At 45.6% G+C, this 26,475-nt stretch overlaps 1 protein-coding gene across 1 annotated transcript in view; it reads right to left on the reverse strand.

Annotated features, from left to right (window-relative positions):
- KRIT1 (KRIT1 ankyrin repeat containing) overlaps positions 1-26,475 on the reverse strand; it is a 1,383,280-nt gene that overhangs the window by 1,169,232 nt on the left and 187,573 nt on the right. Inside the window, exon 6 of the mRNA XM_069648434.1 lies at positions 20,914-21,157. Coding sequence (XP_069504535.1) covers positions 20,914-21,157 — 244 coding nt within the window. The remainder of the gene's footprint in view (positions 1-20,913; positions 21,158-26,475) is intronic.

Raw genomic sequence — 26,475 nt, forward strand, 5'->3', positions numbered from 1 at the left:
AAAGGCTGACGGGCGGGGGAAGTTAATTGGAGGTCGTTTGTGCGCGATTGCACGAGTAGCTAATGTGCTCACATTAGGTGCCTGCCCCGGCACCTAACGTGAGCCCATCAGAGGCAGCGCCAGCACTTGCTGCCTCTATTCGAGCAATCGCGCACAGCCCAGGGCAATGGAGCTCGCCCCACGGCGAATGCGCCCCCAGGACAAGTCGAGCCCTCACCAGTGTGGGCTATTGCGCCCCCGGGGCGATTACGCCCCGGGTAGTCGCCCGGGCCAAGAAACGGGCCTGGGTGTAGTACCTGGTGTCTGGCAGCTGGAAATGGTCACGTTAGGAAGCCATCCATGTTGACAACTTCGCGGAGTCCGGCACCCCAACCAGGCATATATTATCTCATCGGGAGCGATTTTTCTGGTCCTTGACTTTTGCTCGCAGCCTTTGTACTTCCCGAATGAGAGCATCTAGATCTGTCGCTACAGACTTCTGGTTGTCTTCCAGCGCGCTTGTACGCCTCTCAATATCTGTTGTGTGTTCTGCGTGCGCATGCAGGAGCGTACTATTGTCTTTCAGTTCCTTAGCGATGTCCCGTACAGAACCTGGGGTTTCTTGCGTCCGTTAGTTTATGGTTTTCATTTCAGCTAGGATCTGTTTGAGTTCAACTGAAACATCAATTTTTAACACATGGCGGGTTAACCTGCACAAGCGACAGAGTCCCAGGCACTTGTGTCATAGCCTCCAAGCTCTTGGTTTTTATAAGTCGGTCTTCACAGCGGTCAGATCCCACTTGATCTTTGGTTCCAAGCCGGCGTTGTCCATAGACTCCTTGCACGCGGAAGAGTATTGAAATGTAGACTCTAAAGGGCCAAAGGTGCAACAGAAGGCCGTAGTGAAAGACTGTCTCAAGGTATCTTCTTATCACGAGTGGGAAACAAACACGGCGATCACAGTGCATGGGATCTATGCTTCCGGGTGAAGGGCCTGCAGTGGGCCCACTCAGACACCCAAGATGAGAGGGGTCAGCCCCATATGTTGAGCAGAGCACGGGGGCACTATCGCTGCATGAAATTAGCAAAGGCGTGAGAAAGCGGGAGCGCTAGAGGTCCCCATTACACCCCAAAGGGGGTCTTAAAGCCACCTCTTACCCGCTGGGCCAGCGCGTGTAGGGTCTTCATACAGCACAGCAGTCGCGACACAGATGAGTGCCAGTGGGGGATGTCGCAATCCGCCAGAGAGACGGGCACGGTTTCATTTGGCAGCGCCAAAGGGAAGATCAGCACCAGGCATTGTCACCAGGAAGCGGCGGGCCAGGTGAGGCATCTCAGTGTGTTGTGGTAGATCGCCACCACCGCAGACAGAGGCACCCTTCAGATGATTGGGATCTGTGGTATGATTTAGACTGCACTTGATCGCTCACACCCGTGAAGGTGACATTCGACACGGTGATGCAGCGGACTGCTGCTAAACCTGCGATCAAGGTCCCACGCAGCCTGGAGCCTGTGTGGGTGACAGCGTCACCGACTAGAGTGTGTGGGTATTAAAATGGCAGCTCTCCGTGTGTTAGGCAGAATCCTGTGCAGTTCCCTTGGGGAACACTGCAAAAAGATTAAGACTACAGGATTAAGCAGTAAACCCAAATGATAGCAGTCTGCACCACCCAGAATTACCTGGTAGCTGTGGCTGAGCAGACTTCTCTCAAGAAGAGTTAGGCAGTATACAGAGGATACATAATAGGGCTAAAAACACAGTAGAACAAGCAAACACTGAGCAGAGCTTGTTATCAAAAGTACATCATTATTTATTTAACACACACACTTTAGAAAATACACTAGCACTATTAATCAAAGCAAGTTCAAAACGCAATCAGAAAAGTATACACACCTCCCTTAAGAATTAGACAAGTCTAAGTCAAAACACCACTTTTTGTCAAAACAGAGGTGAGTGCGTAACTTAGATGACACTCCAATAATTAAATAAAAATGGAGAGACAAAGGCAGGTCATAAAAATAAAACAATTCCCAACACTTTTAAGAGACCAAAACAAGTTAGTGAAGGCAGAGTCTACTGTAGAGCCAAAGTTCATATGCCAAGCCCACTTTAAATGGAGCAAGGTGAAATGTGCCCAAGATCACACAGTTGAGAAATGCATTCAAGTCTTTGTAGAAATGTTCAAAAGAGGTTGGGGTGGTTCAAAAGATAAAGTTAGACAGTCTGGGGCCAACCCAGTTGGAAAGCCAACGATTAAAGGGTCACCTTGAGCAAACCGAAGACAGGGAGGCCAGGTGGAACACAGTACCTTTAAAGTTGAGGAAGCTCCAGCGGTGGCAGTTGTTCCTGGCAGCGGGTGCAGTTCGTGGTTTCGACCAGGGGAAGAGAGGATCTCGTCGAGGAGGAAACTGAGTCGTTGCACTGCTCAGGGAAGAAACCAGCCGCAGAGTTCATTGGTTAAAAGGTGCGTTCCTGGTATTCGCGGTCACAGTGGTGAAACTTGGCTATCTGGCAGCCAGGGTGCTTGGCATGGGCGATTCGACCAAGAGACATCCTGGAAGGCGAAATGGCGAACTGGTTGATCCAACCAGCTCAGAGGAAGAAGACTCTTTCAGCAGAAGATCTTCTCTTGTCGTCGGGAAAGTGGTGAGGTCGTTGCAGCAGGGCTCCACCGGTGATGTCGTCATTGCAGATGGCTCAGCTTCTTCCCTCTTCAGATTTCTTAGGTCCTGTGGCGACTTCTGAAGTTCCAGTCCCAAAAGCCCTGCTTTTATGCAGAAAACCCCCCATTCAACAGCCTAGCTGTCACTCATACATGCTAAGTGGTGAACCGAGCAGTTCACCACTGGGCCAATCAGAACAGAGTGTGACTTGAGTTGCTAAGGCAACGCAGTCCAGGGTGCCAATTCCCCCACCCACACATCCTGTGGAACCCAGACAGAGTGGCACCAGTTGGAGGGCTTCTGTGGAGAAGCCCGCCAAACAGTGGAACAAAGGGCCCGACCTTGGTTGGAGTTACAGAGACGGACACGAACGCCATTTTAGAAAAGAGTTCTGGCAAAAAGACCCAACCGGTGATTTAATATTAAATAAATAAACCGGCGGTATCTTTAACATTGCACCAAAAAGTGGTGCGTTTTAAATCAATGGGAAAATCCCATAGGAAATATTCTGGTGGAATATTTTGCGTGGTAACCACTGCCACCAGCCAGAAACTCGACAAGGGGGGGCTGGACAGAGTCCCCTTCGAAACAGACCCAGGGGCAATCGAATTAACCCCTTCCAGTACTTCCACAATATGATGGTTTGTACTGGTTCTGTTCACAATTTTGGACTAGTCCCAGGGTATGGAGTCTATGTTTGGGGGTCACTATGACACCCCTGTGTTACTGCACTGAGGGTGCTGTGTAACACATACACAAAAACAGATGATACCCTATGGAGTAAAAGACCCCATAGCCCATAAGCGCACCAAAAGTCAAAGACATACCTCAAATCATGCCTAAGAGTGGGAGGAAAAGAGTCTCACTCTTAGCAGGAGAAAAAAACAAACCCCAAAAAATCCAGCAAAGCTGCTGGGGGACTCACTAGGTTTGGGAAATTAGCCTTATAAGAGAATTCTCCCTAACACTGTGCAGTCACGATTCAATGGCGGAATGTCTTATGTCAGCATGTATCGCTGGGCGACCTTCCTTCGATGCAGAGTGCCTGGTAGCACTCCGAAAAGCTGCTCTGATTCACATCCGAAAGTTCTCTGGCATGTGAGGTCGCTGCACGACACCAGGCAACCCTCCACCTCCCTGGGTCAATGTCTCTCACTCCATATGTTTGTTCAGCACGGTATTGTGGCTCAAAGTAGGAAAACAAACCATGAAGTTGCTTGTACCAGCAGGAGCCTCATCATCTAGCGGCCATTTTGCTCGGGCTCGCAAGCGCCCCCAAAAGAATATCTTGAGTAGTTTTCAAACCGGCTTTAGGCCAGGATTGTCAACTATCCATAATATTTTGTTGCTAAATATATTGATAAAACAAGCTAGGTCGAACCATTCAACTTGGTAAATTGCGGTAAACTGTGGGCAAAGATGAGGAAGCTTGGCATGCCACTAGAAACATTGAATACAATCAGATTGTTGCATGAAGATTCAAAGGCCAGGATAAGGTCAAACAGCATAGGGGATTTTTCTGAGAGTATAAAAATAGGCAAAGGAGTGAAGCAGGGACACATTTTAGCCCCCATGCAGTTTAACTTCTACCTGGCAGATATGGTAAATGCTGTCCGCATGGCCAATAATTGCCCACCAAAAGTTGGGAAAGAACACATCACCATGCTGGTCTACGCGGACGGTGTACCAATTTTTAACCTTTTAACCACACATATATAAGTCTAATGCATAGTGTGCTGGCAGCAATGGAATAAGCCAGGGCCAATGCCCTGATTGTTAACATGTACTAAACAAAATACATGTGTTTTGGTCGACCTAAAACAAAAAGAAATGAGATTCAGAACCCGGCAGGTGCGATTGAGAGAGTACAGAGATATGTGTATTTGGGCTTTGATGTGTCCTCTGAGGAGGCAGGAATGAGGCACGGGCGCAGAGGAGACATATTTGTGGCTACAAACTTATTTAAACAAACAGGAGTTGGAAGACGCCCCACTATCCCTCATCTTGGAGGAATTTCCCTTACCTCAACCAAAAACTAATGGGTCTGTCAGAGTCAAGATGTCCAAACAAGGTCCTACTCTGGCCCTCACACTCTACAGTAACTAGAAGTTGAAAAGGGTACTGTCTCTTGTTTTCTTTAAGTGTTCAAATAACCAAAGTTCAACATAAAAGTTTAAATCCAGCACAGGTTTCCACAGGAAAAGAATATTTACATCCCTTGGGGAAAATCACTCCCTTGCCCTAGTCTTCTCTTCACTTGCAATTCTTAAAGTGTACGTCTTCTTAAGGACTTTTGCTTTTCTTCATGCACTTAGTTCACAATTACAATGATAGTGTCTTTCTTGAGATCCTTCTCTTACAGTTCATAATTCTCAAAGTACATGAACCTTCCTTGAGATGCACCACAATTACCATCCACACTTATCTGCACCTCGTATACTCTCCCGACCGGACTTTGTTACACAAAACATTAACTTGACTTTCTCTGTTAGGATTTAATCGCCCATTCATAACTCGGTCGACAAATGCTTTTATTTGTTTAATGGCTTCCAACATGCTTTCTCGCAGCGTTTCTATGAAGTGGCATAGCCTGTTAGACCATCCGGCATACCACTTATGTAATTCAGGGTTCAAAGTACTATTCATAGTGGGACCTAAGAATCCTCAAAACACAATATTAAGTTTAAATGAAATGGAACTAAATTCTCTCCAAAACTCTCATGAATCCCACGCAGCAGGGACAATCGAATTCAAGCATTGTATTAAAACACGGCCGCAATTTCTTCTCAGGAGTATCTGGGATTACCCCACGACAGGATCTAGAAGCTTTTGAGAATATATAGTGCATCAAACAAGACTGGGTAAGCAGACACAAAATAAGAAAGGTGTTTGGTTTTCAAATTACTGCTGCTATGGAAATCTTAAGTAACATGATTTGAAATTAATATATTAGTGCATCAAACAAGACTGGGTAAGAAGATACAAAAAAAATGTATTGGCATAATGGGCGCATGAGCGACCTTTTAGTGTAACTACCAAAACCCAGCATACACAGTTATCTTCTGCCCTTGAATTGCCAGGATACCCAGGGTACTCTCCAGCCCAGGTTTCTCTGCTCTCTTATGTTCATACACTTGTAGTTGCCGGGTATACTCTCCTGCCAGGGCTTCTTGTATGCACACACTTGTAAATGCCTGGTATACTTGTAAAGACTAGAGGGCGGTATCTGTACTCCTGCCCTCTATATGGCACAGTAGAAGCACAGAGCACCCAAGCCAAGATTCTCGATATGGTGGTAGAACGAGCAACCAAGACTTAAGCTCTCAGGGGGGTGATGCAGGCTGGTTTTTAAGTATAGTGTAGTCCCCATCCCCCCACAAAGGAATGTCCACACACTATGGTCTGTGCTTACACAATTTTTTATATAAAAATAAGGTTCAAGATATATACATCAATGAATAACACACTTTGGCAATTCTAATATGGCAAATTTACAAAATGTCTACGTGGTACCACACTTTTGATTCCTTCAAAATGTATCAACTGCTGATCGGTATAACGGCATACAAATCATGCAGCAATGTTTAACAGCATTGATCATACGAAGGAAGGCACGTTAGGTTAAACAATGGCAGAATGCTTTCTTCACCTACCTAGATGCAGTTCTGAGTATATACCCCCCCCCCACCTGGGTAATCTGTAATAAAAGTATTATCAAGCCGAGTCCATAAATGTTTAATCAGTCTTGTTTCCTGGTAAAAAATGTTCAACCACCCCAATGTACCCGAGATAGAAGGGTTTCTTCGATGGTTCGTCGACGGTGCCCTTAGAACTGACCTCCCTTTAAAGCAAGACCCACAGGGTGTCGAGATGCCTCGAACAAAGGTGAACACTTGCGTTGAGACTGCAACTTCGACCTTTGCTGTGCTCTTTGACGATCGATCGTGGAAGTCCTGTGAAGATGAGGCGTGCGGTCCACCTCGGTGCAAAGAGTTTGGTGCTGCAATGAAAACTCAGTGATGGATGAAGGCCAGCAGCGGGCGTCGGGAGACGCTTCAGCGGTCATGTGGTCTGTCTGTGCTGCAGCCGCAGCACCTACCTCGGGATAGTTTCGGCGATCGGGACTCGACCACAGCTGAACTTTGGATCTTCATTTTGTCAGTGTCCTCGGGACATCTTTGTCGGCTTCTGGCGGCAGGAAACGCACCAGTGGACTTTCCTCGGTAGCCAACAACCTTGACTTCCTCCGGTGGGACAAAGCGACCGACGGTGATGGCAAGGGAGCCCTTCGTTCAAATGTTCTTAGGCAAGGTGGAGTGTTGCGGCTCTGGTCGTCGAGCAGCACAGCGTCAAGCTGTCCCCGCTTCTGGGCAACGCGACTCGACTGGCTTCCAGTAGTTAGAAAAAAATCCTCCGAACCCCGGTTGACAGCAGGGGACTTAGATGGCTTCGATGTCCTGGTGCTTCACTTCAAGATTCTCTGATCCCCTTCTCCGGTCGACAGCCTTTCGGGACTGGCTTCCAGGGTACCTCTATGAAGATCAGCTTTTATACAATGTTCCTTCGTAGTTCAGGGCGAGGTCTCCTAGCCAGGTCCTCGCTTGGATCTGTCCGCGACAGACAACAGCTTTTAGATTTGGTCGCAGTAAAGCAGCAGAAATTCTTCTTCTTCCAGCTGGGCTTCAAGGATAAGCAGTTTCAAGTAGCAACTTCAGCTTCTGAACAAATTGGGAAGTGAGAGATCACTGATATACACATATGTCCCTCATTTACTCTGCTGAGCCAAGCTCAGTCAGCCAATCAGATAGAAGGGCATTCATGCAGGTAGACAGCCAATCAGGCTCACATGCATTCAGGCTATTCACTTCCACCCAGACACCCATAAATTACAAGTTACTCACCGTAGTGACTAACATACTCATAGTCCCCTTTCCACCATACTGCATGGGCGTACCTTCCTAGGGATGGGAGGCGGAACCTTCTTCCCCTTCAAATTTCGAGGCTAGAGGCACACAGGGGTGCAGCCCTGGGAGCATGCGCTCCCCTGACTCCGCCCACCGGCGCCACTCCTCAGTCCCCATTGACGCGTCGACAATATTTATCATTGCCTAATGACACCTGTATTATTAGGGGGGGAGGGGATAGTGGGACGTATGGGGGAAAGGGGACTAAGGACAGACTACATTAGTTACTATGGTGAGTAACTTGCAATTACTCTTACGTCCCGTCCCCTTTCCTCCACACTGTATGGGCGATTACAACTGAATGCAGCCCCAGGGTGGAGAAGAGACCCTCCTTAAGCAAACAAGTTCCTTAGAACCGCCTGTCTGAAGGCAGCGTCTGACTTAGAGCCGGCGTTCAAACAGTAATGCTTACAGAAAGCTGAAGGGATTGCCCAGGTAGCTGCCCTGCTTATGACATGCCACGGAACCTGCCGCTGGAAGGCGATGGCGATGGCTGTGGCCTTGGCTCTGACCGCATGAGCGTGCATTTTGGCTGGCAGCGGCTTGCGCTCCTTAGGCCTCCTTGATGGCCCAAACCATCCACCTTGCGATGGACGCCTTGGATGCCCGATAACCGGGTCTGGAGCCCTCAAAAGGTGACAAAGAATGCGTCCGACTTGCAGAAGCCGTTGGTCCAATCCAGATAGAATTTCAGAGCACGTCTGACATCCACACAGTACAAGACTCCATGTCTCGTGCTTGGGGTCTACAAAGAAAGTAGGCAATACTATTTCCTCGTTCAGATGGAAAGTGGAGGGTACCTCAAGTAGGAATTCCAGGTGAGTCCGTAGGACTACCTTGTCCTTGTGGAAAGTGGTATAGGGCTCTGAAGCCACCAGAGCCTGGATCTCGCTGACTCTGCGAGTGGAGATGAGTCCTACTAGCAGAGCTGTCTTGATGGTGACCAGCCTAATGTCCGCGGATGACATTGGCTCAAAGGGTTTGTGCGCCAAGGCGCCCAACACCACATTGAGGTCCCACACAGGCTGGGGATCAGGGGTGTGGGAGGAAAGGCATAGGCTGTCATCTGCATGGCATCGCGCAGGGAGCCGGCGGGCCTGTCCCTGCCAAAACACGAACTGCTGGCACTTCCTGTTCTTCCAGGAGGCAAACGGATCCACCTGAGGATGGCCCCATGCATTGAAGACCACTGCAGCACCTGGTCGTTCAATTGCCACTTGTAATTGTCTGCTCTCAGCCTGCTGAGCCTGTCCGCTTCCAAGTTGGCCTGCCCGGGAGGTGGACGGCCATGAGGTAGATATTTTCCAGGACCCATTCCAACATGTTGGCCGCTAAATTGCATAGCAGAGGGGATCTGGTGCCCCTCCTGCTTGTTGACATAGTACATGCTGGTGGAATTGTCAGTCTGGATCAGGACAGTCAATTACTGACTAGAAAATCAGAGATATGCAGTCAAACAATGAGAATACATGCAAGAACTGACAATGGGGTGCCGTATGTCGACTACTAAAGTGTCAAGACAAGAGAGTTAAAAAAAGTATACATCTGACACTGATTGTTAATAGTAGTTTCGATGGTGTAGAGCATCTAGCTGTGTGCCACAGTTGAGGCCCATCTTCGTCAGGACGGCGCACTCCCTTGGGAATAGTTGCCACTTGATGTTTGATATATGCAGTTTGTGAAGCAATAATAAAACCAGCAATAAATGCTTAAAGGCCGGAGCCAATCATCACACCTAAAACACATACACAAAAACAAAGCAAAACAAACAACAAGTTAAAAGGGAGATCTGAAAGTGATTTTACTGGGACTTCTATCACTATCCAAGTTCGGAAGAACCTTGAAACACAGTGGGAGAAATGAAATTTACCATGATCTCTACCAAAAACTGCTGATCCCTGCATCCTGTGGATTAGTCCAGAAATATGTATGGGCCGTGCCGAAAACAGATCAAATGAATGGATCTGTGAAAGCAAGAACATTTAATAAGAAAAAGGGGACAACAATATCCCTAATTTTCATTTTGTGAAGCAAGAGAAAAGAAACAGCTGCCAATCCTCCAAGTCAAAACAGTATAAAATTGTATCCTAGGCCAGAATGGAAAAAGGCAAACCGCCAAAAAGGGCCCACTCGCCTGGATAAAGTAACTAGAAGGTCAAAAATGGGGGCCTCCCATCAATTGAGAATGGCAGATGAACTCAGTAATTAAATATATTTGATTTAACCGACGATCAATACGTGCCAGGAAACGTCAACCTTATTTTCATGTAGCACAGGTATAGATGATTGAATAACTGCATAAGGTCAAAAGGAACACAAAAGAGAAAGAAAAATGACAATTGAAATGCATCAGAAAACCAATATTAAGCTATGTAAAAATACAAAACTGACAATGGAAGGCGTATATAACAGAACACTTCATTGGTCGACCCGAAGGGCAACATTACGGGCCGAAGCTACCCAGAAAGAAAGAAACCTCTATTAATCAAGCACTTTCCCTGCTGAAAAGATCCAAAGCCTGCTACCGCACACTGGTACAGTTCGAAAAGTGAGGAATCTATAAAACTCATACAGTGCCAAAAAGCGTAACCAAATGTCCAAACTCAGCATCTATTACCATCCTGAAGTATTATTATAAATGTACAAAGATTGCAAATCCAGGCATCATAAAAGGCCTAAAGTAATCAGTCTCTGAGATGAAAATAGCAGTTAGAAAATGCCCAGCGTAACGCTTACCTGCTGTGAATGCAGCCTGCCGCCGGAATGGAAACCCGAAAATACCGGGCCTGCCGCCGCGCAAGCATGTGAATCATTAAATACAATCACCAAACGTAGCACGTGGGCTATCTCGTCCCCGGCACGACTGCGTGAAAATACCGGGCCTGCCGCCGCGCATACCTGTGGGTCATTAGTTCAATCACCAGCCGTAACGCGTAGACCGTCACGCCTCCAGCCTTTGGGCTAAACTGCTTGCATTACATACCAAAGTCGAAGCAGTAATGTGAACATCCTGATAAGGTAACATATGGCCTATTATGTGTAACACCCATCTGCACAGTTGAAAACATAGCTTGCGCTTATAAACATAAGGCAACTGTAGAATATGAAGAAATGAAAAGAAAAACCACCAGAATTGGTGTATGTTTACCCTGTACCCATATCAATGGGAATAAAGAGTCTTCTGCATCGGCCAGGTCACACAGATATGTAAATACGTGCCAGCTGTCAGAAAAGAATGAAAAGTGAAGGCAATGAAGAAAGATCAAAGAAGAAGAAAAAGAAGAGAAAAAGAAGAGAAAAAAAGCCCATATCACCAGCTGTTGGTAACCATAAATCATCAGCCTTTCACGGCAGGTGTACCTGTTCCATAATAAATAAAGAACGAAGAAAATTTAGAGGCATTATGTCCCCAATGGCCGACAACTAGTAAGTTATCGGCCTTTCTGGGTAGATGAACACATTCTGAAATGAACAACAACCAGAAACAAACTAAGATCGTGCACAGAAACACAAGATCGACGAAAACTAATGAAAATAAAAATGAAATTAAAGATACCTGTGAAATAGCTAACAGTTCAAACGAAGTTAGGAGCCAAAGCTCAGAATAACATAAACCAAGGTCACAATACGTTACATAATTGTGACCCGGATCCAACAAAAGAAACTGCACTGCCAAAGTAACCTACGTAGATCTGCTAAAGACAGATGGCCATTCATCCTGGGCATTCAAGCCCACTAGGTGGCTTTGAGTGTTATACATCCACCAATGTTCTCTGGTAGAAAGTCTATTGGCAGAGGAGTACGGGTCAGGACCTCGCACAAGTTCTAAAGCCCACAACCGGAGGTCATCACAACTATGATTGAGTTCTATAAAATGGGAGACCAGGGGAGAAGTATGATTACGAGTCCTAATCCGGGACTTATGTTCGGTGACTTAAGTTTCACAGTTCTAGATGTCTTACCTACGTAGGTCATTTTACATGGACACGTCACAGCGTATATCACATTCTTCGAGTTGCTTGTGGTGTGATCCCTGAGTTTCCAGGGCTTGTTGTTAATAATGACAATACTAGTAGCTGCGTAGACCCACATTGGCAACAATAGCCACATGGAAAGTGGCCACAAATCTTATTCATCCCCCATATTTCGGTGGTGGTTTTTGGTCCTTTTTTAACTTGGGACCTGTCTGCTTGGGATAACCAGTTCTTAAGGTTCTTACACTTTATGAATGCATACATAGGAAAATCCAGATCCGAAATGGTTAAGTTGTAATAAGTGCCAATGTTTACTGATGGCTTTCTTGATGGCCGAGTGGTGGGTACTATAGGTCATAGCACAGACCATGCGAGACTTATTCAGACTCTCACAAATATTTTTGGACAGTAGAACCTCTCGATGTTGATAACGTGCCCTCTTTCGAGACTGTCAATACATGATGGGGGTAACCTCTATGAGATAATCTACTCTCTATGATATCGGCCTGTGCCAAAAAATCTTTTTTGTCCGTACAATTTCGTCTAGCCCTTAAAAATTGGCCATAAGGGATACTCACCCTTAAAGATTGAGGGTGGAAACTTTCAAAATGGAGAACAGTATTTCTGTCGGTCGTTTTACAATAAAGTTCTACAGCAATTGCGCCATCCTTAACCTTCAAAAGAAGATCCAAAAAAGATAGAGACATCATCTGCGGGCATAGTGAATCAAAGATGTTCATTTAAGGTGTTGATCCATGTAAGGAAATGTTCATGGTCACCCTTAGTTTTGTCCCAGATAATGATGATATCGTCTATATTTCTTCTATAAAATATAATAGATTCAAGGAAGGGATTAGATTCATCGAAGATGGAAACTTTCTCAAATGCCCACATGAATAGAGTAGCATAATTCGGGGCAAATGAGGCGCCTATTGCAGTTCCCTTGATTTGTAAAAAGAAATCTTCTTTGAACCGAACCTTTTTTTGGTCAAAGCAATTTCCAAGAGGTCAATGAGAAACACACTCAGAACCAGTTGGGGATCGCTTCTCATGTCCAGAAAGAATTTAACAATGGGCAAAGATTCTGACTGTTTAATATTAGAATATAAAGATGCCACGTCTAGAGTGATGAATATACTGGTAACAGGATTGAAGGGTAGACCTTCCAGGTGCACAATAGCATCTGTAGTATCCGCCAGGTAGGCAGGAGATTCGGCAGCAAGAGGTTTAAGGAAAAAATCAAGATACTTCCCCAGTGGCTCCAGAATAGAGCCACATAGAGACACTACAGGTCTTCCAGGAGGGTCAAGACTGTTCTTATGAATTTTGGAGGGAAATGTAAAATAATGGCACCCTGCTCCCTTTGATGGTAAGGAACTGGAATTCTTTGAGACTCAAAATGTCAGTATCCCGAGCCCGTGTGGGAAGGGCTAAAATCTCCTTTCGTATACTGTCTGTGGGGTCCCCTCTGAGCCTAAGTTAGAATGAGCTGTTGTCCAACTGTGAGAAGGTGGGCGGGGAGGCACTACTGAAGTTAGATTCAGAGTATTTAGTTAAAGAGTTTTTGTTTATTGCTGTGTCCTGTAATAAAGCTTCAGGTGCACCGGGGCAGATGTCACAGGGCCACTCGGGACTGGTAAAGAAACTGGAAAAAGAGGCCTGTATTGCTACCTGCCAACCCTCAGTGCACTCCCAAGGGAATTCAATCCCAAATAGGTAAGTATAGCAAGTAGATGGAGTACGGGGAGAACACCACTACTGGCAGTTAAAGGTCTTGATGTCTAATAGTTTCTTAGTTTCAAGAATTAGAGTACTAAGTTTAGGGGGAGTCAGAATCAATGGCTAGCCCCAGGCTTAATGGTAATTTCACTAAATGTTAGTGTGTGTGAGCGTGAACCACTCAATTTCATTCAAAAGTCTGCAGTTACACAGATCAACATTATGCATGAGACCAATTTCATGACACAAGCTTTTGCAAAAGTAAAAAGTACCCTCTGTGGGTTATTTTAATCAATTAGGTTGCACAATTCTTTGTGAGTGTTTTTTCAAACAAATAAGAAAAAAGTAACAGAGCAAGTTCACATCACAGGCTTTGTATCACAGAATTTCAAAAGGAGAAAAGTTGTTATACTGCCAGGTGGTCAGTGAGTCAGTGGCCCACTGCTACTTGCCTCATGAGGTTATTTTATTTTAGGTTTGACTAGAGTTACCATTTTGATAGTGTATATGGGGGAACCAATAACTAAGGATGGTAGGATGGATGACTTTGGTCATCCTTGCACACAAAGGTTTTTTTAGCATGAGACTAAAATGTAATTAGGGGTTATGTTATGTGCATCCAGAATCTCCCCAGAAGCATTTATTAAATCCACACTTCTCTCTGCCTTTACTCTAGAAGTTTTCTTCTGAGTGAGTCTGCATGAGGTGGAAACCATCACACAACAGTTATGTGCGCAGTCACATCCTAACACAAGGGTGTGCCCAAAGACTGGAAGTAGAGATCCTACCAGTACTAGAATTGAGGTGGGTAATGTCTAATTTTTTATATTTTCAACTGTTGACATTGAGTCAGGTAAATAGCACTAATAGTTGGTTATTTTCTACATTCTTGCTTTAGGAAACTGAAGTCGGGAACATATATAATTTTGGAACAAGTAGTATTATTGGCCCTGAAGATGGACTGTTGCAAAGTCCAAAACGCATTGGCAATACACTAAAAACCCTGATGCTATTTGGGATTGGTGACCTTAAACCAAAGAACTTTATTTTTGTTATTACGATCAAAAGTGGACATTGCAATCATATGTTAAGAGGTTGAAGAAAGTGTCCTACATCTATGTCTATGTCTCCAAGAACTACCTATTGACACGGGACGTCACACTGTTCTCAAACCAAAGAAAGGCCACGCCCTTAATGTTATGTTATGTTCTAAGCAAAAATCGCTGTTTTAGCTTTATAATTGAAATTCTGTGATACAAAGCCTGTGATGTTAACATGCTCTGTGTTACTTTTTTCTTTTGTGTTTGAAAAAACACAAACAAATAATTGTGCAATCTAATTGATTAAAATAACCCACAGAGGGTACTTTTTACCTTTGCAAAAGCTTGCGTCATGAAATTGGTCTCATGCATAATGTTTATCTGTGTAACTGCAGACTTTTGAATGAAATTGAGTGGTTCACGCTCACACACACTAACATTTGGTGAAATTACCATTAAAACTGGGGCTAGCCATTGATTCTGATTCCTCCTAAACTTAGTACTCCAATTCTTGAAACTAAGAAACTATTAGACATCAAGACCTTTAACTGCCAGTAGTGGGGTTCTCCCCGAACTCCATCTACTTGCTATACTTACCTATTTGGGATTGAATTCCCTTGGGAGTGCACTGAGGGTTGGCAGGTAGCAATACATGCCTGATTTTATAGTTTCTGTTTTCCAACTGTCTCAATACCTCGGTGTCATAGCAGGTGGAGTCACCACGCCCCCACCTTTATCGGCTTGCTTGATAATAATAGATGGGTCTCCCTTTAGATCTTGTAAACATTCCCATTCCCTCCTGGAGAAATTATAGGACCTATTGTGTTTAGAATCAACTGGAGCTGTAAAAATGTAATGGAAATCGCGTAGAACATCCCGCTCAAATGTAATGGTTTCAGTTGAGACCATTCGGGAAGTCGGCGTGAACGCTGACTTCAATTTAAATGGTGTATTATTGTCTTTTTCATAGTCAGTATTATTAGTTCCGAAATAGTCTCTTAAGTGGACCGTGCGGAAACATTTCCGGAGTTCCATTTCCAAATCCATTTTACTGGGGTTTCTCATGGGAATAAACGAGAAGCCTTTCACCAGGATAACAATCTCTTCTTGGGTAAGTATTTTATTGGAGATATTATACACTTCTGAAGGAGCAGTTTTCACTGATACACTCTCCTCCAGGTCTGAAATACATTTTCTATTGGTGGTGGCGGCCCTAAATCGGTTGGAGGAAAAGTGAGATTGGGCGGTGGAAACGCCGGGTATGGACCCTGAGGTACGTACATTGGTATCTGCGCGTATTGTTGATAATGCCAATTTTGGCATCCTCTTCTCCCCCTATGCTGGCCTCTATTCCATTGTCGGCCTCTTTGGCCACGGGAATTCTGATTGTGGAAAGATCCACTCCCATCAGAAGAGATATCTGAAAAGGTAACCCTTTTCCTATAGTTCAGTTGGCCAGTATTTAAATAAGACGGGTCATGCCAATGGCCAGGGCCAGCGTAATCAGGGCTTAAGTAAGGGTAGGCAATTTCTTTAGAGAACATAGAGATGTCTTTTTTAAGTTTTTCCATCTTTTCGGTAGTTTTCAACTTAATAAACTGTTTGGTATGTTTATCTATAAGATCCAACTTTTCTTTGATGCTCAAGATGGTAGTATCGAGCGCAAACGCTGCCTCAGCTTCATCTATCTCATTGCCCACTAGGACACTTTTCTTGAGGGTGGTGTTGATGGTCAGCAGCATCCAATCCCTGCTACATTTGGTACCAACACCCGAAAAGGCTGTTTTGTACTCTAAATCGTCAATGAAAAGACAGGGTTTGTTCCTAACCAAAAGACCCTGTGGGATTATATTTTTCTTGAGATATTCTGTGAGCAGGTGCCCATGCATCTCTGTTCTAAACTTTTTTTTCCTCTACTTGAGGATACTTTCACTTGTGATGCCTGTACTTGACTCTTCGACAACTGATTGATTGAGGGAATCAAAAAAGGATAGCACACGAATTCCCTCGGCTAATTGTTCCTCACTGAAAGAGTAGCTATCAGAGGCAGCCATGATGGATAGCTAAGATCTGACCTTGCTAAAGAAAAACAATAATAAAAAATAATTAGAAAGAAATCTAATACAAAACTGGACAAAGGCAGCCACAAAAATTCTCTGCTTCACAAATCGAACTAGAAACCCTGCAAAATTTAAACCCGTGCAGTGAAACACTGCACTAAAACAATAACACAGAAGATGGACATGGTGGCCACTGCATTCATGAGCTTGGTAAATACCCTGGGGGCCGAGTTAAGGCGAAAGGGCAGCACCTTGTACTGGAAAGAACAGCCCATGATCCTGAAGCGTAGGAAGGAGTGATGGGGCTGCCAAATCGGGACCTGTAGGTAGGCGTCCTTCAGATCCAGGGAGCACATCCAATCTCCCTTGTCTAGGGTCTCTGCAATGAGTGCTGGTGTGACCACCTTGAATTTGTGAAGAGGGAGGAAGAGGTTGAGGGTAGATATGTCAAACAACTCTCAGGCCAGCCTGGTTCTTTTGTATGGCAAAAATCCTGGAATAGAAGTCTAAGACCCTCTGGTAGGTTGGTACTTCTTCCACTGCCTGGCTCTCGACGAGCGACCGGATCTCCTCCAACAGAGCTGCCGTCCCTATCTGTGGGAGTGGAGGGAAGAAGGAGAAGAGGGAGGTATAGGCAGGCAGTAGCCCGTGGATACTATTAAGAGGATCCAAGGGTCTGCAAAGCTCTGGCACCAGAAATACACGCGAGAGGCTAGCCTGACCCCCACTGGATACACATGGACCTGGAGGGAGGCGTCATGCCTTTTTATTCTCTGAGGCTGCTGCTGAGGAGTGGGACTGGAAGAAGCCCTTGCTCCCGCCCCCATTTTGTTGCTTGCGCCGGTGCCGACTCGGCGAATGGTCACTTTGTCTCGTCCTCCGTTCCTGGAACCCCCGGAACCCACCAAACGCCTGCCCCTTGTCGGAGCATAGATGCGACTGAGCGTGGCCTTTGTCAGGATAAAGACTTTGCAGTCTGCAAGCTGTTCTTTTTATCTAATTCCTCGTCGGTGGTAGAGTGGAAGAGGTCACTACCCTCGAATGGAAGGTCCAATAGGTGATCCTGGACATCAAGGTTACACTTAGTAGCCCAAAGCCAGGCCGCCCTTCTCATGTCCGTGGCAATGCACATGGCTTGGCAAGAGGTATCGACGTGGGCCACTGTGAACTCTATGATGTCCTGCGCTCCCATTCTGGATTCTCCAAGACCCGCCTTGAAGCGTGCCTGGCACTGGACATGAAGTTCCAGCAGGAAGTGTTCTATTTCCCACTACAACCTCTGGTTAGCGGCTGCCAGCATGGCATCCACGTTGGCCTGACGCAGGGAGGCGTTCGAGTAAAGCTTCTTCCTGTACCCCTCCAAGATTTTCTCCTCCTTGCCCAGCAGTGCCGAGGACGAGGTGGCCGAGGACGACTGAAGCGCGACACTGCAGTGATCACAGAAGAATGTGGCTGGGGTGCGTTGATAACAACAGTGTATCCCCCCTCCATGTGTCTATATTTGGCATTGATGTGCCGATTTACAGGTTGGGCCGAGTGAGGCTTGAGCCAGCCCTTCTTGGCCAGTGCAACAATGTCTTTCTGCATCGGGTCTTGGTAGGGGGCTGTAGTGGGAGGACTTCTGCCAGGACCCCCTCCTCGGGCTGCTCAAACTCAGGTTGAGGAAGGCCCAAATATTCTGCCAAATCTGCAAGCCTGTCGTGGAAGACCTTCGCTGACGACGGCGTGTCAGGGTCCTCCTCCTCCTCATCAGTGTCCACCAGGGTGTCCTGCTGGTCCAGAGGGGGTGGCGGAGTACTGGGTGCTGTGGGCTGCAGTGTGGAGACCGGAGCCGGAGGCTTCTGTGGAGGCTGGCGTGGAACCGCCTGTACTGTGGGAGGCAGAGGAGCCAAAATCAGAGGAGCCGGCAGGGGCAGCGGGGGCTGCGCTGGGGCCTGTTGTGCCAGAGCCATGGGGGGAATTAATATGGGCGCCATTGGAGTGACCAAGTCCCTGACTGCATCCCTTAGGCTGGCCCCCATCTGGGGGGTTCACATCAGTCCCAAGGACCTTTTCGAAGAACCTGTCTTCAGAGGCCGATATTGACGGAGTGGCTGGAGGCTGCTGGGGCTGGAGCACACTCTGTCTCAGTTGCAGGGGGAACATGTCCTGCGCTACTGATGGATACACTTTAAGCCACCATACCTGGTTGACACCAGTACCACCTTGAAACTCGTTCACCCGCCTGCTCTGTTCCTAGGAGTGGCATCGGACGAGCGGCCGTGTTGTCTGGTGCAGCGGCCATTTTGTCAGGCTGCGTTCCACGTGCCAAAGTCGTTGTGCATGGCCTTCTGGGCACAGCCTCGCCCAAGACTCTTCGTGTTGGAACATGAGGCCTATCCTGTACCTCAGGTCAAGGCCTCGGCATTGTTGCCGGTAGTGCTGCATGAAGGCGCCCCCTCGGACATGGAGCCGGGACTAGGGCGTAGCCCCTCATTTGCAGACCCGGTAGAAGAAACTTGCGGTCCCTCAGCACTGATAACGGTAGGGTCTGCAGACCCCTAGGCCATAAGGCCGGTAGCTGTGTTAGCCTCGGTGCGTGTGCTGGTAAAAGTACCCGACAGGTTCCTTCTGCTTGGGCGAGTCTTCGAGAAGGAGTCGCCCTTACGGGGTGCGATGGAAAATAATGGCTCTCCCTTGGGCCTTGATCCCTGCTTGACAAACTTCTTCAAGTCCTCTGGAGGCAACCTTTCGAAGACCTCCCTCCACCTAGCTAGCCTGTGCTTCAGTGTGCCTGGAGTCAGAGTCGCATGCGGTGCAACCTTCCCAGCTGTGGTCAGGGCCAAGGCAGTGGAGGCACAGAGCATGGGGGGCAGATGTGGGAAAGAGTCCCTTGCAGGCTGGACACCTGCTGAAACCCGCTGAAGTCGACATGCGCCCACAATACCAAATATGGTTCTTCCACCAAACAGCCAGTCAGGGGAAGGGACAGAGTCAGGGCTTCCCAGGACTTTGGAAACACAGGGTAACAGGCAATAGAAACCAAGAGGCCACCGGGGCATCCAAAAATGGAGCATACTCAGAGCGCCTGTCAAATTTAGCGTGGAGTTGCCACCAGCCCATACCCTGCTCTGTGGGCAACACAAAGGTGCCCAAAACATACACTAGGGGTACAGGGTTGTATCACCCACCCATGGGTGCCATGAGGGTATCCCAATGGTCTCTGTTTACCATGACCAAAAAGAGAAAGCGCTGCATTGACAGGAGTCCCAACTGGACTCCTGTGCAGAAAACAACACGGAACACACATAAGAGAGTACAGACGAAGGACATGGAAGCCCTGTCCCTCCAATGCATTTCTCGCATCACAATACTCTGTCAGGGATTCTTGTATTCACACACTTGTAGTTGCCTGGTATACTCTCCTGCCAGGGCTTTTCATTTGTACGCTTTTGTCTGCATGTCCACTCTTAACAATTCACCAAATTAGCCTTTCTGGCCGATTCATTCAGTCCATGGCATATTGCCTCAGTGTTTTGCTCACGCTTCCAGTCTTGGTAATTCACCGCCTTAACCTTATTCAGAGGGTCTGAACACAATGGAACCATGTGGATACAGAAACTGGCAAAAGTGCAAAAAAGGAGAGCATATATTAAAGATTAATTCCAACATCAATTTAAAGACCAAAATGTTCATCACAATCGTTGGCATGAAGGTTGGACTGATTATCTCAGTCGATTCAGATCAAGCCTGCTTTTTTCAGAAAGAGAAACCTCCATCAATGTCAGATTAGGCCCCAATTCCATTAACTTCATAATCACAAATTGTTCCAATTGTCATAATTAGGAAAAACAGATATTTATCCCAGAAAGCTCATCTCCATAATAGCAATTGGTTGGAATGTCAATTATTGGTGCTGGTTTTCCTTTGCCAAGGTACCTTATTGTCAGAGGGTTAGAGACTGTTGCATCATTAGGGAGTGAGGTTTGGAGCTCTTTTGGCAAAAATAACCATGATACCCAGACATCTGCACTTCAAGGCCCTCCACATTTTGCTTCCTAATGCTATGCTTCAATGTATAAAAAAGAAAAGGAGGAATTTCATTTATTTAAGCATTTATAAAGAATGATGTGATTAACGTATGCAACTGTTGGAATCCAGGAAAATAAATATGGACTTAAACTACATTATTTTTTTTACTTTAATCTGTTTATTAAGTTTGGCATACAACATTGAAAAGGATGCAAGATGATTGACAAGTCATACGAGATTTGCCTGTGTCCTAGGAGCAGCCATCTCTTGAACTTCCTAAAATTAGAAGCAGTATACTAGAAATCCACACAATAGAAAACAGATTCGGAAACCAGCAATCAAATGTTCTTGCATTTTTGATCCAGCTTAATTACCAACTCTAGCTTTTTCATAAAAATATAGTTTATTAAATTCTTTAAAATGGACCTTCAGACCATTTAGTTTATGGCCACAAAGCCAATATCTGCCCACATCATGACGTATCATTTGGTTAAATACTTACCCTATTAGTGTACTGAAGATCCGATCCAAATAAAGGGTTGTAGACACACATGTCGGCTTTCTCCAAAGTCATCATTTTACTCTTGATTTCTAATGCAGTGTACCCCATGTGCAAGGAGCTGTCCGTCTGTTCGGCTTCTAGAACATATGCAGGGTTTGTGACATTGGTTTTTATCCGCTCCAGCGGAGAAGGTCTGAACAATGCTAGGATTGCATGGGATTTTGTGTGCTGTTCATCTAACCACCTGTGTGGAACAAAATAAAGAATGCGCTTCAGATTATAGCTTAACTAGGATACTAAAATGCATAGTAATGCTGGAGGAAAATAAATTGCCAAGTAGCATCTAGGCACATGCACTTTTGTCTGATCCTCTGTGAAACTGCCATGTGATACAAAAGAAACTGAATTTCATCAACTTTATGTTTCAATAGATTGGTATTGGATATGATAATCTGCAATCACGTTTTTATAATAACACAACTCATCTTCTGTGAGGAATTGCCATCTGTGAGACTGTGAAAGTGCTAGCTTTTTTTCCCCTTTAAAACATGAATGCAAATAATAGTGTTGCTGAAAGGATGGTCTGCTAACTAGACCACCCCCTTCAAAATAGTGCATACACGTGGCTTGCTGCAACAGTTTGACATCTGCAGCCTGCTCTCTAGTGGCACAGGGTAGGTTCAAAGGTCACATGTGCATTCCTGACAGCTGCTGGTACACCAAGTTCCTGTAGACAAAGGCTGCACTCCCGCAGTTATGAATTAAAGCTAATAATTGGTGCCTCATCATTCTGGTGGCAGAGTAAACTAAAAATAAGCTATACCTGGTGTGAAGGTGGATTTCATGAATCAGCCCTGGTGGGAGGATTATGGGTAGCCACTCTATTATGGCGACACTGAGAGGTTAGCCAAACCCCAATCAAAGTAAGGTAGCTGAGCAGTCGAGGCTTAGTCTCAGGAAAGGTGTGAGAGTGGTCTAGGACTAAAATAAGTACACACAGAGCACCACTAATAATTCAAGCTAAACAGTAATTATATAAAATAGGTATTTATTAGGCCAGTTACACACCAATATAAAAATCACAGGTAAATATTGTAACACAAAACCTTGTACAACATAACACATTCACCATTAGGAGAATATTTTTGTACATGAATCAATTATTAGTGCAATACAGGCGAGTAGTCAGATGCAAGAAAAAACTAGGCAAAGCTCAGAAATCCCACTGGACAGTTTACCTCAATCTTATCAAGTTCAATCCTACAATGATATGGGCCTTGTGCCCAAAAGTCACAAGTTCATGTACGTTTTCGAAAGACTGCAGTGGCCAGTTGGTGGTGGTCCAAAAGTGCTCCAAAGTTAAAGTTTCAGTATAGTTCAGATACACACTCCACTGAAACCAACACACAAAGGTAGGATCCTTAACCCATATTCAGGTCAGAGTGAGTTAGGGGCAGGATCTTAGACCTAGGAAACCCTATGGAAGACGGGGAGAAAGCAACATGTATGTAGACTTAGCCACGTGACTTCAGATATGCCGGATTCCACTTGTGTTGGTTCAAGACTTTGTTTTGGGCTTGCACTTCTGCTCTTGTTCCCACCGCAAGGGTCGTCTAGACAGCAGAGATAATTTTTCCCCAATGGATTTTAGTTTTGGTCGGTCGTGGTGTACACAAACCAGTTCTGAACAGCTTCCAGTAGAACACCCAAATTAAGTCAAAGTGAAACTTTTGCGGGATACACATTCTCGGGACACATAAGGGACATGAAAAAGACAATTTACAACAAAGGTCATCATGGTCAGACGGGACAGGCAATCATCCAACAGCAAACATAGAAGCAGCCCCAGCATGGCTTCCCTTAGAGTGAGACTACTAAAAATGCACGAGCGGGCTACTTATGGCACAAGCTGGAGATCTGCAAAGTTCCAAGGCTCTGCTCGGGATGGCGATGGCTGCAGCGATGTAGCCGAGGAGGGAGCTGGTCAGGCAACCGATTAGTCCAGGGACACTTCTGAAGACCCGTAGGCATGGATCCACAAGCAGGGGTCGGAAATGGCTGTTCCGACCAGTCCCGAGTTATAAGCACCAACAAAGGACTTCTCGAGATCAGGAAGAGGGGCATGGCTACACCGGGTTAATCAGTGGAGTCGATGCTCATCAGCTTAGTGGACATCCGTGGGTTATCAGCAGGCTGCTCTTCGTCGTAGAAGTCCTGGCTCCAACATTGCTGTCAAACAGTTGCAGGAGCCCTCCTTTTACCCATATTTAGGCTGGGTGCAAGCCTCAGTACACCAATGGTAAGGATCTGCACCATTAAAACAGACCAGGGTTGTCCAATCAGGGACAATCACTGTCTAACACATCTGCTCAGCGACAGGCTTTCTGGCAACAGAGGTTGTGGATTGGGACTAGACAGTCCCAGCACCTTCCTCTGGATCACACAAACACAAAGTCTCTTTGCCCACGAAAGTAGCAGATTTCCTGATGCAAGAAGGCCAAATAATATGGCCAAAGACCAAGTGAAAAATCTTGCGGCGTGGCCAGATAGGGTGCAAAACACAATTTAACATTTTTTTTAAAAAATGTCTTTATTGAGGTTTAATATATCATAGTGGCAAAACAATAACATAAATAATCGGATTTCCAAACCCTGTATGAAATTGTTCCCCCCTCCCCTGCCCACCCCACCAACCCTCTCAACTGCCTGAAACACTCTTGCAACATTCCAATTTAGATCTGTGTCCCACTCACCTTGGCTCCATCATCCATTAATTGGGCATCATCGTCTCCGGGTCTCTGATTGAACAATGTTACTGTTAGGGCAATCCACTGCAGTATGTCCATGCCCAGTTCCTGTTTTTGCTCTCCTAGTGCCTTCTGCCACACACCCGTTTCTTGACCATCTCCTCAGGTCCTCCCACCATCTATTGTCTATTGATGCACAGGGCCCCGGTAGCCTTCCGCTGCATGACAATACTGCGTTTTGCCAGCACATATACTAAATCATCAATATTCCCCATGGATTTTTGTTTAGTACCCCTCTTGAAGAGCCCCAACATGCATGCCCCTGGGGACTGATGTCAAGGTTAACGCCACCAGGGGCCACTGTTTGCCACTCGCCTCCAAAATTCCTGTATTCTATGACATTCCCAAAACATGTGCATCATACCTGCATTAACTGCCATGCATTTGGGGCAAACCTGGTTGTCCGCCTCTTTGACCTTTGCTATCGTCGCCGGCGTCAGATATGCTCTTTGTGTAACGTAGAGTTGGAGCAGTTGGAGCCTGGCATTTCTATGGTACATAGTTATGTTTTGCCATTCCTTGTCTGTAAACGATCTCCCCAATTCTTTCACCCAACTCCACCTGCACTTCAACTAAGCTCTTGAGTTATGCTCAATCAACATTTCATATATTCTGGAGACAGCGCGACCACCCTCAGAGATGTTTATGATGGTTTCAATGTCTTCACACTATCGTTTCTGCTGTGACCGTTGGCCACCTACCCTTTAAAGTACTTAGCACAGCTCCGTTTAGTAGGAAGTGACCATCGTGTATACCAGTGGAAGCCTGCAATTCCTTAAATTCCAGTAACCTGTGTTCACTTCTCAGGTCTCCTATTGTAGCAATACCACAAGATTCCCAATGTACTTGCACCCCTGATCTGAAACACAGTTTGTCTGACATTACCGCAGCTAGGGGGGTCTGTGGTGATATCACGTTTTTGATTCCCATAGTTCTGCAGGTCCTCTGCCATATTTGTATATCCAGTTTCACTAGTTGTGGATGTGCGTGCAACTCCTGAGGAGGGACCCAAATCAAGTCCCTCAGGTGTGATCTTTTTATAGCTGGCTGTAGGAGAGTAGTCTCCACTGTGGCTTCATCAGCCATCCGTGATAAACACCTTTAGTAGCCATTTGTGGCAAATGCAAGAGTGTACAAGTAAAACATCATAGCAGTAGAAATCACACAGCTGCCTCCAGCTTGTCTTAGGCACATTGTCAAAGTAACCAAAGAGCGATTATATAAAGATATACACAGATACAACGAATCCTAACTGCACTTCTCTGTGAGGTGATGTGTGCAATTGTAAAAATACCAAGAATTCATAAAGAGAGACATTATCTCTCAGTACAGACGTCTTAGGGACTAATCAGTTTCCACTAAGAATGATCAAAACAGGCAAGGGAAGTAAAGCAGAAGAGTTTACAGACCTACAAAATGTCAGGACAGGGTTCAAAACAAGCAAAAGGAAAGCGGTGCTATAGGAATCTATGGAGGAAAAGGTGCAACAATAAATTCTTTCCTAGCAGCTGATTAGAATATGGTGTTATGAAAGATTTTCTTTTTAAATCTTTCCCTCCATAATTTCCTATAGGACCCCATTATTTGAGCTCTGTTTTTGATGCAGTCCTGGCTTTTTGAGGGAAGGATTGTCTCCAGCTTGACTTTTTCTGCTCCCATGTTATGAGGAAACAGATCAGTACAAGGCATAAATTAGTATTTTCAAATTGATTAGTCGCAATTGCTAAATAACTGTTATTTGATTAGCAACCTAACTTGTATGATTAGCAGTGTTTTATCATTACTCCCATAACAACAAAATATCAATAAAGACCTTTAAACGTTTCTGTGTGCCCGCTTTATATTACCAAGTATTCAGTGATTGCTATTGTGTGGCATGTGTGCCTAGCTAATTGAAGTAAATGACTGGCTTAAAACTGCAGATTTCTTTTTTAAGCAAATGGCAATATGTGACATTTCTCCTTTACCTGTTTACTGCCTCTCCCTTTACCCTTTACCCTCATTCTCAATCTGTTTTTAACCACTATTATTGAAATATCCATGCACACTGTCCCATTATGTCTCCTCCTGTTCTATCTCGACTTATCTCTCTCCACTTCGCTTTCATCTCTTTTCTTCCTGCCTTTCCTTTAGTACAAGTTCTCTATCACTTTTCGCTCTCCTATTCTTTCTCCTTGTAAACAATTTCCATAGTCTCTGATAAAACTGTCCCCCCAACCCCATCCCTTTCAGAAAGATTCATAAAGCTAGTATCTGAGAAGATAGAAAAGTCAGAGTGTCCAACAGGAATAGTTGAAGACAGTAAATCTAAACTAGCAGTTTACAATATTTCTTACACCTCCAACCAACAGGTCACTTAAAAAAGGTAAAAATGCATGCAAGGTTGCCTTATGACCTGTACTGAAGGGTAAGCTTTCTCTCTCTTCATACGCCTTACTAAACTATGTAAAGTGAAGTTTATTAATGACCTTTGATCTTAACATTTAAGGACATTACTGCATGTTAAAATGGGGAGACTATGGAAATAGTCAAATTTTTGGTGAAGTGCCTGGGCCTTGTCGGCAGCGGCTTCTCACGCCCGGTGCATCTACACAGCTTTTCCACCACCATCCCGGAGCTGCGGGTAGCTGCACAGAGGAGTGGCAAGTAGAGGAGACACCACCGACTCGACTCATCGGGTTTGGTGTGGAACAACCTGCCAGTAATCCGACCGAAACACAGGAGAGTGGGACGGTGTCGCTGCAGCTCGCCAGCT

The sequence above is a fragment of the Ambystoma mexicanum genome, chromosome 2q, assembly GCF_040938575.1.
Source record: "Ambystoma mexicanum isolate Mex_15411 chromosome 2q, UKY_AmexF1_1, whole genome shotgun sequence".
NCBI classification, from domain to species: Eukaryota; Metazoa; Chordata; class Amphibia; order Caudata; family Ambystomatidae; genus Ambystoma; species Ambystoma mexicanum.